The sequence below is a fragment of the Corvus brachyrhynchos genome, unplaced genomic scaffold, assembly GCF_000691975.1.
Source record: "Corvus brachyrhynchos isolate BGI_N302 unplaced genomic scaffold, ASM69197v1 scaffold331, whole genome shotgun sequence".
Taxonomy (NCBI): Eukaryota; Metazoa; Chordata; class Aves; order Passeriformes; family Corvidae; genus Corvus; species Corvus brachyrhynchos.
In genome coordinates this window covers 922,350-936,279 of record NW_008237229.1, presented here as the reverse complement: position 1 = coordinate 936,279, position 13,930 = coordinate 922,350, and the positions used below count along the sequence as shown (strand labels likewise).

At 40.6% G+C, this 13,930-nt stretch overlaps 1 protein-coding gene across 6 annotated transcripts in view; it reads left to right on the top strand.

The window, feature by feature from the left end:
• Nucleotides 1-13,930, top strand: part of PIEZO2 (piezo type mechanosensitive ion channel component 2) — a 244,170-nt gene that overhangs the window by 224,441 nt on the left and 5,799 nt on the right. For all 6 annotated transcript variants that reach the window (XM_017729452.1, XM_017729451.1, XM_017729450.1 and 3 more), the window contains 11 exons: nt 437-619; nt 1,043-1,295; nt 2,037-2,169; nt 2,586-2,733; nt 2,839-3,053; nt 5,019-5,177; nt 6,506-6,653; nt 9,090-9,278; nt 9,706-9,798; nt 10,916-11,088; nt 12,865-12,981. In XM_017729452.1, the coding sequence (XP_017584941.1) occupies nt 437-619; nt 1,043-1,295; nt 2,037-2,169; nt 2,586-2,733; nt 2,839-3,053; nt 5,019-5,177; nt 6,506-6,653; nt 9,090-9,278; nt 9,706-9,798; nt 10,916-11,088; nt 12,865-12,981 (1,811 nt within the window). The remainder of the gene's footprint in view (nt 1-436; nt 620-1,042; nt 1,296-2,036; nt 2,170-2,585; nt 2,734-2,838; nt 3,054-5,018; nt 5,178-6,505; nt 6,654-9,089; nt 9,279-9,705; nt 9,799-10,915; nt 11,089-12,864; nt 12,982-13,930) is intronic.

Sequence of the window (13,930 nt, the reverse complement as noted above, 5' to 3'; positions counted from 1 at the left end):
GATCTCTAGGATCAGGGGTGGGCCTTCAGCCCTTCACAGTAAAACAAATATTTGCTAAAGCCCTCAGCAACTTTTGTGGTACAGAATGATCTTGTTTGTTATTTCCTTCATTGCAATGAGCAATATCCTTCTTGGCATGTAAAGCAGTTCTCACAAGAACAGACCATTTGCAAACTGTTGCTATGTAATTGTTAACCAAGAGACAGAATTCACTGCTTGTGGTATCTCAAGTACCACTGAGTATCATCTGTTGGTGAATGTTGATTGACTTTATTACTGAAAAAATGTGAAGTGTTATTCTCTGTAGTAATGAATATGCTTGTTTATGTTCTCATAAAACTGACAAAGTGGTCATATTTTATCCCTCTTATTGTCATGAGGCTATTATATCTGACATGCTTATAAAACACCCCAAGTCTGTTGTGTTTCCAAACAGGTGGCCATTGTCATCAAATACTTCTTCCAGTTTGGCTTCTTTCCTTGGAATAAACACGTGGATTACACAAAAGATAAACCTTACCATCCACCCAATATTATTGGCATTGAGAAGAAAGAGGGTTATGTGCACTATGATCTTGTTCAGCTTCTTGCTTTATTCTTCCATAGATCCATTTTAAAGGTAATCTGGGTTCAGGTAGTTTCTTATGTTATATTAATTTTTCATTTCCATTCTTTAAGTCACTCATGTGATATACGGAAGTAATTCATTTGGATATCAGGAAAAATTTCTTCCATGAAAGGGTTGCTGAGGATTAGAAGTGGCTGCCCGGGGAAGTGGTTGAGTCACTATCCCTGGAAGAGTTTAAAAGACATTTAGATGTGGCACTGAGGGACACGATTTAGTGGTGGACTTGGCAGGGCTGGGTTAATAGTTGAACTGATGATCTTAAAGGATTTCTGCAACCAAAGTGATTCTATGATATCCCAACACAATGAATTTGTCTCCTCCCATGTGAACACGTGACTGAGCTGAGCAATGCCTGTGATAAATTCTGTGACAGAAATACAGGCTTGATATGTTCTCTTCTTGTTTTTCCACTAGTGCCATGGACTGTGGGATGAAGATGAGAAAGGAGATAGCTCCAGTAATAAAGAGGATACAGATGATGAGCTCTCTCTGACAGGAGGCAGGAGAGACTCTTCTGCCTCTTTGAAATCTGTCAATCTTGCTGCATCAGTGGAGTCCATCCATGTCCACTTCCCTGAGCAGCAGACTGCTATCAGAAGGAAGAGTTCTAGCAGCATATCCCAGCTTTCTCACAGGTCCAGCTTCTCCTCACACAGGTCCAAGAGAGGTAAATGTCATGGCATTTCTAGGATTTGGAGGAAAATTGTTCATTTCCCATAGGATCATTCTGCTGAAACCTTGGGCCGGTTGCTGCAGAGCTCCCAGGAGCTCCTGATTGCTGCTGTTTCTCAGTGGTGAAATAGGATATGAATCAATGTATCTTCATGTTTGAACACACTCCAAGCCTTCCTAAAGTTCAAATGAAGAGCCATACTTTGTGATTCATTATGTTTTTAAAATGACATTATCCAAAAGCTGGGAAAGGAATGCTCAGTGTGGCCCAGATCCAGAAGTTCTGGTCCAGCACAATCTCCAGCTAGAGGGAATGCAAAGCATATGTATTTTTCATATCTACATTTGTAGACACTTGAACGGAGAAAATGTTTTTATTGGGTATATTGAAAGAGATTACATGTCCCATCTTGTAAAAAGGGCGGGGGTACTCTAGCCTAAATGTATGTAATACCAATTGAGGTATCTGAGTCAGATCAGTCAAATACTTGCTTTTATCTCTAGTCTTCCCTTTTTGTAGCTATTAATCAAGTTTTGGTCTGCCAGTGGTTAAACCTTTACTGGCTGCTCTCAAGATTTTATCATATTGCGGGAAAAAAAGCAGAAGAATTCATTTCAAAGCTTCTTTCAAATGTGGGAGTCATATGAGATGGAAGTCTCAAGAGTTATTACTTTCTAGCTTTAGTATTTAAACTCTTCTTTTGAATTGACTTCGCTTTCCCTCCCTTTTTTCCAGGAAGTACCAGTACACGGAACAGCAGTCAGAAGGGAAGCAGTGTGTTAAGCATCAAACAAAAATCTAGAAAAGAGCTTCTCATGGAAAAGTTTCGAGAACAAATGATCAAAGCCAAAGCTTTTACAATTAAAAAGTGAGCAATATGAGGAGTTGTGTGGGTTTGGGGGGAGGTTCCAAACAGTAAAGCAGTACACCAGCATTTTAAAGGGAGCAGGCTACTACTGCTGTTAATTCAAGTGTTCATTGTATGCAGATGTCCTACCAGCTGAACATCAGACAAATCGGCAGTTGTTCAAACAGCATCTGCCTGATAAAAAGCTAAGTATCCCATGTGAACTTGGTTGGCTATGTATATTTCTACTGAACAAATCCTAATACAGGGGTTTGGAAGTAATCAGAACAAAGGACTGGTGTCTCTGCAGTCCTGTGAAGGCTGTCAGAGTAGATCTTAGATATCTTTAAAAATATTAATCATACCACACTCAGCCTTTACTTTCTTCAGTGTGAGTTATGTGCTGTTAAATGACATTGTGGTCTATTTTGTTTTAGGACTCTCCAGGTGTACGTGCCCATCAGACAGTTTTTCTACAATCTTATTCATCCAGACTACAGCGCAGTGACTGATGTGTACGTGCTGATGTTCCTCGCAGATACAGTGGACTTCATCATCATTGTGTTTGGATTTTGGGCTTTTGGGGTATGTCACAGAGGCATCTCTCCTCAGCAGGATTTACATGTTGGAGATGCTAAATACCATGCAAGTGTCCTTTTTCTTTGACCACCCTTATATTTTGCTTTTCAGAAACACTCTGCTGCAGCAGATATCACCTCTTCATTATCAGAGGACCAGGTCCCAGAGGCATTTTTGGTGATGGTGCTCATTCAGTTTGGTACCATGGTGGTAGATCGAGCACTGTACCTCAAAAAGACTGTCATGGGAAAAGTCATCTTCCAGGTCATCCTTGTTTTTGGAATACATTTCTGGATGTTTTTTATCTTGCCTGGAGTGACAGAAAGGTATAACCCTTCTAAACAAACAATATGGGTTAAATGCTGATGCTCTACCAAGTTGTTTGTATTTAAACTGGAGGTGCTTATAGCTAGGCTTTGGGATCATGAACAAGTTTCTTCTTCGTCTCATTTCTAAGCAGAAAGTTGGAATGCATTTCCACAGCAGTAACTCTGGCCAATGTAAGTTTGAGGAAGAATTAGTTATATATGTACAGAAATATTCTTGATTTAGGCCAAAATGCAAGCAGGTGAAAGAGAAATTGCCTGTAATTGAGTGATTAGAGCCTTCAGCTGAGACAATGTTGGCCTCTGATCCAGTTCCCTGCTCCCAAGACTGCTGCATGCTGCTTTAGAAGAGCGAGTAGAAAGTGTCTCCCTCAGAGTAACTTATAACTTAGCACTTTGCTGAAATGTGTGAACTGTAAATTTAAATCTCCTTAAACTGAGGAACGTCTAAAATATGTGTCTGTTCTGAAGAGCAAATTTCTCCTCCCATGCTCCTGCCACTTGGCTCTGGAGGTGATGTGGAGATGGTCACCTGCTGCACGAAATTTAGTGTCACATGCTTGGTCAGACTCACTCCCAAATCTAACATGTTTCATTTCATGGCTCAGGGCACTGACCACTGCAGTCTGCAGTGCAGAGGTGTTAAAACTCCCTCCCTAATGTTTGGCTAACTCCCCTTTTCCTACTTTAAGTTGCCTTGAGGTATTTCCCTCACTCCATTGACTGTCCATGGAAATTGAGTGAGTCACCTGGGCACATTACACTTCGTTAACAGTCAAGTTATTTTACTGGGGAAAACAAAATAGGTTTGTAGTGTAAAGAAAGGTTGAAAAGTCTCACTTTTTCTCAAAAAGAAATGTTTTGTTTTTCCTCAGTGCATTAGCAATTGTGCCCAAATTTGAAAAAAAAAGAAATTCCTTTTTCAAATGGATCTCTTAGCTACTGCACATTGAGAATTGTTATGAAATAAAATAATTTTGACTCTGTCTGTGCTTTTGGGAAAGCTCTATCAAGTTGTTAATCTCAAATCTGCATCTGAAACATCCTGTATTCCTTCTAAGTCAAATTGAGTCTTGGAAATCTCTGCAAATTTCTTAATTAAAATACTTCTGTGGGATTTAAATGAAAATATTGGGTTATGACTGGCTGACAAATCCTGTCCATCATGAGGCATCTGCTGCAGATCCACTGTGCTATTGAATAGCAATGAGAAATGGCACATGTGAGGAGAGGTTGAGGGTTAGTTCAGTCTCAAGAAGAGAAAGTGAAGAGCTGGCTCCAGCTGCCTATTAATAGGGCATTGAGAAGAAGCTAAGCTGTTTTCAGACAGGACAAGAGGGCACAAGTTGGGAAAAAAGGGAAATTCCAGTTAGATATGTTGAAAACTCTTGACTGTTGTTGAACACTGGAGCAGGTTCCTCAGACAGGTTCTGGGATCTCCATCTTCAGAGATACACAAAACCCAGGTTTCTGAACTATTTGTTGGAATAAGACTTGGATCAAGCAGGGAAAGGTGAAAAATATTTTCACAGGTCACTCCGTCTTAAATTCCTGTATGAGGTGCTGCCATGAACACAAATAGCCACCAAAGCTGCCTTGATTGAGCCCCTACCCAGGGCTCACAGAGGGTTGTGCCATCATGGGGGCTGAGGAAGACTGGTCTGTGTTGGGCAGCAGAGGACCGCCAGCATCCAGAGGGAGAGGGCACTGCCCCAAGCCCTCACTCTTTGGAGAGCCTATTCCCAGTCTCTCCTCTGTGACCCTGAGGTGGCAATGGATGCTGGTTTTAGACTTTCTCATTCAGTGTCTTTCCAATTCTGTTTTAACCCTGCCGTGGGGTCAGCAACCAAGGGCTTTTCACAGGACCTCAGGAAGAGGAAACTGCCAGGAGCAAAAAAACATTTCAAGCTAATTTGGTCATACAAAAAGCTCATCATTTTCCTTTATCTATCATTTCCTTTACAGGAAATTTAGCCAGAACACGGTTGCCCAGCTCTGGTATTTTGTGAAATGTGTTTATTTTGGCTTATCAGCTTATCAGATACGCTGTGGATATCCAACTCGTGTTCTTGGCAACTTCCTCACAAAAAGTTACAACTATGTCAACCTGTTCTTATTTCAAGGGTAAGCATAGACTTACTGCCTTTTTTCTTTCTTTTGTGCAATAAAGATCTGCTGTAGTGAAATGCTGGGTTTATTAATGTCTTTTCTTCTCAGGCTGCTGTAAATAAGACAGTAAATTTTGCGCAGCATGCTCTCTATATGCCATAGGTCCCCCTGTAGTCCACAAGAAAAAAGAAAAATCTACCTCTGGAAGGAAAACTTCACAAAATTTCATCTCCCAGTCTGAAAACAGAAGCCTGATATACCAGTCAGCCATTCAGTCCCCTAAGAAAGAGACATTTTTAACACTTCTAAGAAATCACCTTTGTAAACAGACATAGGGGCTACACATTGTGCTAGAAAAGAGGTAATGTTATTAGTTTTGCAGTCCAAAAAAGCAGTAAGGTGTCCAGTCCCAAGGAGACCCTTGGAGCAGGTCTACAGGCTCTACCTCAGCAGGTGTAAGGAATAGAATGAAAGAACACACATGAGAAGTAAGAACTGAAAAATAAGCACAAAAAGAAATGTTTGCTTTGAGAAGTGTTGCACATCTGAAGCTCTCAGGAGTTCGGAGTGTTAGTGCAAGGAACAGGCATAGCATCACCTCGGAGTGAAAGGTGATTTTACAGAGGCAGACCACACCCTCCACTTACACTGTTACAGTCGTCTTGTGATTAAGCCAGTTTGGAGCATATATGGATTTCACAGAAAAAACAGAATAATTTTGGCCTTTTCACAGTATTTGCACTGTAGTCTTCTTGCATTCCAAGGACAAGTTACAGAAGAAAGCTTTCCTCACATGAAATACTCTTTGAGGTGTGGCTGATCAGGAAAGTGTGGGACTAGGAAAGGGAATGATGCACTTTGAGCAGCTGCTCTATGCGTGTTGATTTCCTGTTGATTTCCGCCTTCTTCTGCTGCTTAATCCTGAGTCACAAAGCCCAGTTCCATATGCAACTGAGGGCTGCCCACCTACTGCAAAGATGCCATGCAAGACTTGGTGTAAGGAGGTATAAAATTAATTCCCACCATCCTGTGGAAAACATGTCCTCCACTCCCAGGTCAGAGGAATTTAGGGATACAGGAAAGTCTTGTACTATTCCACCAGTATCTCAATCACAATTACTGGGCATAATGATGCAAAAGCATGTTTATGGCCTGGCAAGTAGATCTAGAGTAACATGAGCTATGGCAATTTCAGGATGTGAATGTATTTTTGTTTACGAAATCCCCCATTAAGCTCTTTTTATGTTGTCTTAATTCTCCCTTTTATCTTATGTACACTTGCTGTGCTTGCTGGATGTGATGCCTCTATTTCTGACAAGTTACCTGCTGTGGTCTCTCTTCAGCTTCCGCCTAGTTCCATTTTTGACTGAGCTGAGAGCAGTAATGGACTGGGTTTGGACTGATACCACTCTCAGTCTTTCCAGCTGGATCTGTGTTGAAGATATCTATGCTCATATATTCATCCTGAAGTGTTGGCGAGAATCAGAAAAAGTAAGGAAAACCCCTATGAGTGATTCAGGCCTTCTCTCCCCCATGCAGAAGGGAAATAATCATGAGTCCCTAAATAATAAAAAGTTTGTTGGAAGATATGCCTGGCACTTGTGTTCAGAAATATTCAGACTGTTGGGTACTTCACATTAGTTGTCAGCCACCACAAGTGAAACTTCAAATGTCTTCTCTTTTGTGCCCAGCTGATTTTTCCACCATTAATGTGAACTCCACAAGCACATGCGTGCTGGCTTAATTGCATGCCTGGGTTTCAAGGCGGGGGTTGGAAGTCCTGGTATTCACAGTCTCACACACAATTAAAAGAGTAACCTGGAGCAGCAGGGAAGCTGCAGCTGAGGACAAAGGTCAGTAGAAGGAAGTGCATGCCCCACAGCATAGGTCCCAGGCACACCAGGTTCATGTAACTGCAGAGGGAACTCAGCTGGGTCCTTTGTCTCAGGAGAGTCCCTGCACGTCCAGAACTGAACTGCAGGCCAGATAAACCCACCATTTGTCTCAATGAAATTTCAGTGTCTTTAAATCATTTAAGCTTCAGTTCAAATTAAACTTGCACATTCTGGATTCTTTATAACTGCTATAAAGATTGCAACCATATGCTTGCTTATTTTGCCAATTTGAAAGAGAAATTAAACATTATTTTAAGAGTGACCAAACCAGTCAGAAATTCTACATCTGCATTGAAATGGATTTATTTTTAAGTGTTACTGACGTATTTCTACTTTTATTATAATCCTGTCTCTTAATGGCAATTACTTTCCAAGTATGTCACTTAGATTAACTCAGAGCTAAAGTGCACACAAATCTTGCATATAGGCTTTTTCTCAGACTCCCACTTCTGCCATGAATGGAAGGAGTTCTGAAGAACTTCAGGAGTCAGAGAAGTAATAACCCAGTTCTACCCTGACTCTCCATCTCACTGCATTTTTTTTACGCTACAACTCACATTATGTGTAGCAGAGATCTGATGTGGGAATATTTCCATGCCTCAGCTGGCATGTGTGTGCTAATGCCATACAGCAAAATAACTCTCTCATGACATTGTGAGTGTTGTTCAAGGTACTTTGGTTCTCTGTCTTTCACTGAGTGGTATGCCTAAGTACTTTAACAGCTAGAGTCTCTCTGAAGTGTTCTATAACATCATTAAAGGTGCCTGAACTAATCTCCTGCAGACAAATAATATACCCCTGCTGATTTTGATACTATATTTTAATGAAAACAGTATTCTGTAGCATGAGACAAATTACTTGATACACTGCTTTTGCAAAGTAAATAATTGGTTTTAAATATAGCATTGTATTACAAATTTAATATTCTCATAGGGCTTTATGGATTCATGTTGCAAAGCAAGAACAATTTCCTGAGAGCCAGATTCCTGGTGTGTTTGAGGTGCAGTGCAGTTCAGTGCATCTTTATTTTGCACATGTGGTATGCAGTGCATGGAGGACAGGCTACTAAACACTGCAGAGTTAAATCCTGTAAGAGAATTACACCAAAATAAATTACAGCGAAAGCTAGACATTTTACAGGATGGTGAAAGTATTAAGAGTATTCAGTCATGAGGCAAATAACAGAGGACAAGAAGTACGGGCAAGGCAAAACAGACATGCCATGTGATCTGCTTTGAAGGGAGAAGAAAAGCAGTCACTTTTGTCCTCAGAAGCTAAAAAAAAAGAAGGATGTTACATCAGCAGTATCAAGATTTTAGGAAAAGCAACAAAATTTTAAACATTAGTTAATTGCAGTTGGTGTGGAATTCACTAGAAACAGATTGGATCAAGCCGGTGAACTCTTAGAAATACTGTAAGTGAGGTGTGAAATGAATGTGGAGGTAGTGCAATATCAGACATTTTACTGATTGTGAATGTCAGTTGCTGGCAATTTTCCTGCTCCCTCCATCCCCCACAATATACAGTTTGCATCATTTCAAGATCTGTGGGAAGAAGTCTGCCTTAAGGAGTTTTGATAGAAAACTTTTTGGAAATGCAAATATAAGAAAGTGGTTCCTTCACAATAGCAGTTTTTGGAACCAATTTTTGTATCACCGTTTCTGCAATTATTTTATATTTTGTTCTTGTGAGTTCATGCTTGCACTTAGACAAAAAAAAAATCAAATTATCCTACCCAATTTCTCCCTTCTTTATGGTTCCAAAGAATCAAAGTCACAGAGGTTTACAATATTTTTCACACTGGACACGCACTTGATTTGGGTTCATTTGTCACTTTTCTCTGTTGTCATCAGAAATCAGGTGTCTGTGCAGGTTTGGCTAAAAAAATCTCAAAAATAGCTGGCCTGACATGGGGTAGAAAATTACCACAAGAGATGGGAACCCTTAAGATTGTTATATATTCACCCATCAAATCACATGAAGTGTAGGTCTGATAGAAGAGACATTACCATATTGCTGTTTGCTTTTGCAGAGATATCCCCAACCAAGAGGCCAGAAGAAAAAGAAAGTTGTGAAGTATGGAATGGGTGGCATGATTATCGTCTTGCTGATTTGTATTGTCTGGTTCCCACTGCTCTTCATGTCTTTAATCAAATCTGTTGCAGGCATCACCAACAAGCCTCTAGATGTATCAATCACAATAACTCTAGGAGGCTATCAGGTAAAAAAGAAGAAACACTAAAAGCAAACTCTGTTTTTTGCACTGTATTTCCTTGTGCTATTTCTTCTTCCTTTCATTGAATTGAACTCTCCTGCTTTATGCAAGGTACCTGGCAAGCTTCCATAAATTACCCCTTTTGGGTTTAAAAACATGTTAGTTTATCACAGACGTAAAATGTTATCTTCATTTTCAAGTTAAAACCAGAATCTACTTGCAGTGGAAACTGAATAAAATTATCCTACAGGTCCACATAGTAGATACAAGATAATTGTAGGTAGCTTGCATCTCAGTGGAATGAGACTACAATCTTGTCTTATTGAATTGAGTGCCATAATTGTCTTGGACTGTGATGCACAGGATGCTGTACTGAGTATGTAGCAGCCAAGGTGAAGTAAATGTGATAAGCATGTGTTCTTTTGTTTCCCAGCCTATTTTTACCATGAGTGCTCAGCAGAATCAGCTCAAAAGTTTGGATGCGAATGAGTTCAATGAATTTCTGAGAAGCTATACGGGTAACACCGTAAGTGAAATGTAGAATACCTTGTTACTTAAAAATGTGTGCATGTTTCCATGGAGGCCTTTTGTGAGTTTTGTTTGTGTAGTTATAAGTGGTCACGAGTGCTGTCATCAATTGGGAGATATTTCTATAAAGGGGATTTGCATGAATAAAAGTTCAGACGTTGTCAGGACAGGGCTGGGTTATGAGACAAGCTACCATTAGTGTAGTCATCTTTGCACAAAATCCTGGAAGGCAGAAACCCTAGTTGTCCCGTTGTCTGAATGAAACCCTCCCCTGTAAATGACACAAACCTTCAGGAGATGGGATGCTGTTTGTGTAGTGCCAATAAAAGCATGCTGTGGGGACACAAGTGTCTTGTGCACTTTTAAGCCCCATGCCCTTCCTAGAGTACACACATCTTTCACCTCCCAGTGAGGAGTGGTGGTGCTGTCAAAAGAAAGCGCGCGTAGCCCAGAAATGTTTTGACATTAAAATGTCAAAACATAAGCATTTAAGCATAGTCTCATCTCAGTGTTTCATGGAGCAACAGGCCCAGTTTTCACAAGTTTCTACAGGAAAAAACTAGTAATTAGTAGTAGATGTTGCATTGCTAATGTAACTGGCATTTGATCAGATATAACTTTAAAAGAAGTGCTTGCTACTAGCCCATTCAAGAATTCGATATTAGAATTTTGTATTAGATCCTACCAAATAGCCCATGTATAATAGCACTACTATTGTAACCTAGATCCATTTGGAATTTACAAGGTCCAAGTTGCTTTATGCTTTGCAGACACTCTTCCATGCAGAAAGATACTTAACAAAAGACAGAGTAAAATTTTAACTTGAGTTTAAATAGACTCTACAGAGTTTACTTCATGAAATTTCAGTCTCACTTTGGCCAACATGGCCATCAAACAATGAGGCCATTTTTGTTTTGCCTTTTTAGCTTGGCCATACTTTGTTGATTCCCCTTCCTATCTCAAGCCCCAGCTGGTACCTGAGGAAAACACTCAGTGCACACCACTGCACTTACAATTAATCGAGCATTTACAAATCTGTCTGAGTGGGAAACGCGGCTCTGTGTCTTGTGACTATCACCACACTGAAATTTTCTTTTCCTCTTCTGCACCTACAGGCTGCTTTGCAGTTTCTAGAGGGCTATGCAAGAGAAGATATAACTCGAGCAGATCTAGAAGGGAATTCAAACTCTTTATGGACCATCAGCCCTCCCAGTAGAAAGAAAATGATACAGGGACTTCTAGACTTTGATGCTGCTTTCACTGTAGTTCTTTCATGGACCATTCAGAGGTAATTAAAGCTGTTATGAGGTGGATGGATCATTTGCCAAGCATTGGCTCAGTAGAACAGTTCCACGCTGCATTTTTGGTTTACTTCTTCAGCAAATTCTATTGTATGGCAGAGCAAAAAACTGAGAGTAGGTGGGAGAGAGACAGAGAGAAGTCACTTTTGTTACCCACAAAAACATTTTTTGCCTGCACATCTCAAAAAATAAAGGAGTGGAGCCACTACCAAATAGATTATTTAAAATTTCAAGGTGGAATTTTCAATGGGACTTGATGGGAAGGGGAAAAAGTAAGAAAATTTTAGCCTGTTTTAGATGGAGATGTTCAAATGAACTGCTCTTAACAGCAACCTTGTTAGCATTTCTGGAAAATGAATACTTAGACCTCATTAAGGCAGAACGCCTAGGAGGAAATACAAACAGAAGTTCTTGGTCCTCTTATTAAGGGAGTCTGGAACTGATACAAACTATTTTTATGTGTAAATACCATAACAATGGCACAGATGTATTTTGTTGAGACCTTTGTCTGTTCACTTGAGACTTTGGCCCCAGTGAACTAACTTTACAATGGAGTTTTTGAAAGAGACAGCCTAGACTATAAAGGTGCTGTACGCAGGCTAGAGCACACCCAGTCATCAAGGTCATTTTCTGGCTACTGTCTGCCAGCTGGGATTCCTGTACATTGCTGGATTACACTGGAGTTAAGTCATCACTCCATGGAAATTAAATTCCTTTGCAGCCTCAGTATTGACATGTTTTGTTTGAAGTAGAAGCGGGATTATTGTAAGAAAAGACTATGCACAAGAGGCAGGTCAGCTGAATCACTGTGGGAGCTCTGAACATGCTGGGTCTGTTCTTCCACAGTCAGAAATAGGCTTGTAATGAATCTGCAGCCTTAATTGAACTTTATTTGACACCCCCTCCCCCTTATTTTCCCAGAAGCACAGACTGTTAGCTAGTGAATTACATCACTCCATCATTTCTGAGCCTTATATTAATTTTTAGTACTGCTACTCAGTGTGCTCATATGATTTCATAGCTACAGGCATTCATGCACTAGTGGAAAGAGAACTTTTTCACCCTCAAATTTTATCTTGTGGAGTACATGGTGATCATGAATGACTGTGTTACAGACTTGCCACAGTGACCTCCTCCTTAACTGCTGCCTTTCATCTAGGCCAGGAGGCCACAAGCAGAAGTGAGGTGTGCCTGTTGTGTCACTGAGGCAGCATACACATTTTCTGCCTTTGCCCATCATCTGCCGGGGGTGTTTCTCTGCAGCCCCCAGCAGCCCAGGAGCTGCCTCACCCAGCTGCTGCATGGGCATGGCCTAAGGCATTGTGCAAAAGCTGATCTCGCCCCAGTTGTGTTCTGCAGCTGGAGTGAAGCCTGGGGGCGAGGCAAGGAGGTCCTGTCAGTCTGTCAGACACATCTTTCTCCAGGGAAGCTGTAGCTGACTGCAACATCCTTAGCTGTCCTGGCACCGAATGGTCCCATTGCCTAAAGTAAGCAAAACGACATTAATCTGTCATCCTTGTCCTGTAATGCATGCAAAGGCATAGGCAGTTAGAAAAACACACCCTTAAGGCTGGTACATGTCTTCTGTGAAAAAACCACCCCATCTCAGGTACAGGTAGCATGATGCTTTATCACACACTAGGATAGCCAGGGTCAGTGCAGCTAGACTAGGCAGACAACCAGATCTTGCATTCATAACACAAGTGCTCTGGTAATGCTCTCATTGTAGGTTGTCAATGTGTTTCCCCTTTTACTTCCAACAGAAATCTCTCCCTTGGTGCCAAAGCTGAAATAGCATCAGATAAACTTACCTTTGCACTAAAAAACCATACCAGAAGGGCTATTGCTACAATGATGGAGAAACGTCAACCGGAAAAGGTGTAAGTTACTTTCTTTTTCTATTTAGGCACAAAATTTCCCCTTTGAAGCCTGATTTCCTAAGGTGGTCAAGCTTGTGCAAATGTTTCATTTGTCTGCCCATCTATCCCACTCTAATAACAGATGCTAACAGCATTGAAGCCAAGTAATAGTAATATTAGAGGTAAAAACTTGTTTCCTATTATAAATGTAGGCTGAGAGGACCATGAACACTGGATCATCAACAACAAGCATAGTGAAGCTATTAGTAACTTCTCTTTGATTTGCTGGATAAGCACAAGTTCAGTATATTCACAGTTCAACTCGCCTTCGAGTTACATTTGTTCAACTTGATCTGAGGATGTTGTATTGTGGATGTTTTTTGTTCTAAATAACCATCCAGACTGTATTTCATATTGTTACTCCTGAATAGTACAAGATTGGCAAGGAAGTGTTAAATAACTGAGGTCAAAGGGTAACATCTGCAGTCGTTTCTGACATCAGATCTTTTCCTGTGATGGAAATTCACAAGAGATGCTCTTCATATGAATATCAAACATTAGTCTACGGCTATAGCCTTATAGCATTAACAGCAGTGGTACCTCCTTTCAGATTTGAAGAGCCTGGCTCTTCCTCTTCCACCTTCTCACTGGGGATTACTTCACAGCAGTAGTTTCTAAGTACTGCTAAGCCAACACATCATCCCTGGAGGCCACTTGATCTGATTTGTAGCCACAGGAGTTGAAAAGTTTAATCTGAAACCAACAGGGATTGTGAAAACTCTGAGGTTCTTATCTGTTACTAGGTAGAAATTAGATTTGCTTTTTCTGTGCACAGCTGTTTTTCTGGACCCACACACACTTGTACTTCCAAACACACTGCTATTGCATATGTGATCATTGCACTTAAAAAACACTTGATGCCTCTTTCCTGCTGCGTGAAGATACAGCAGTATTTCCTAAGGTGATGTAG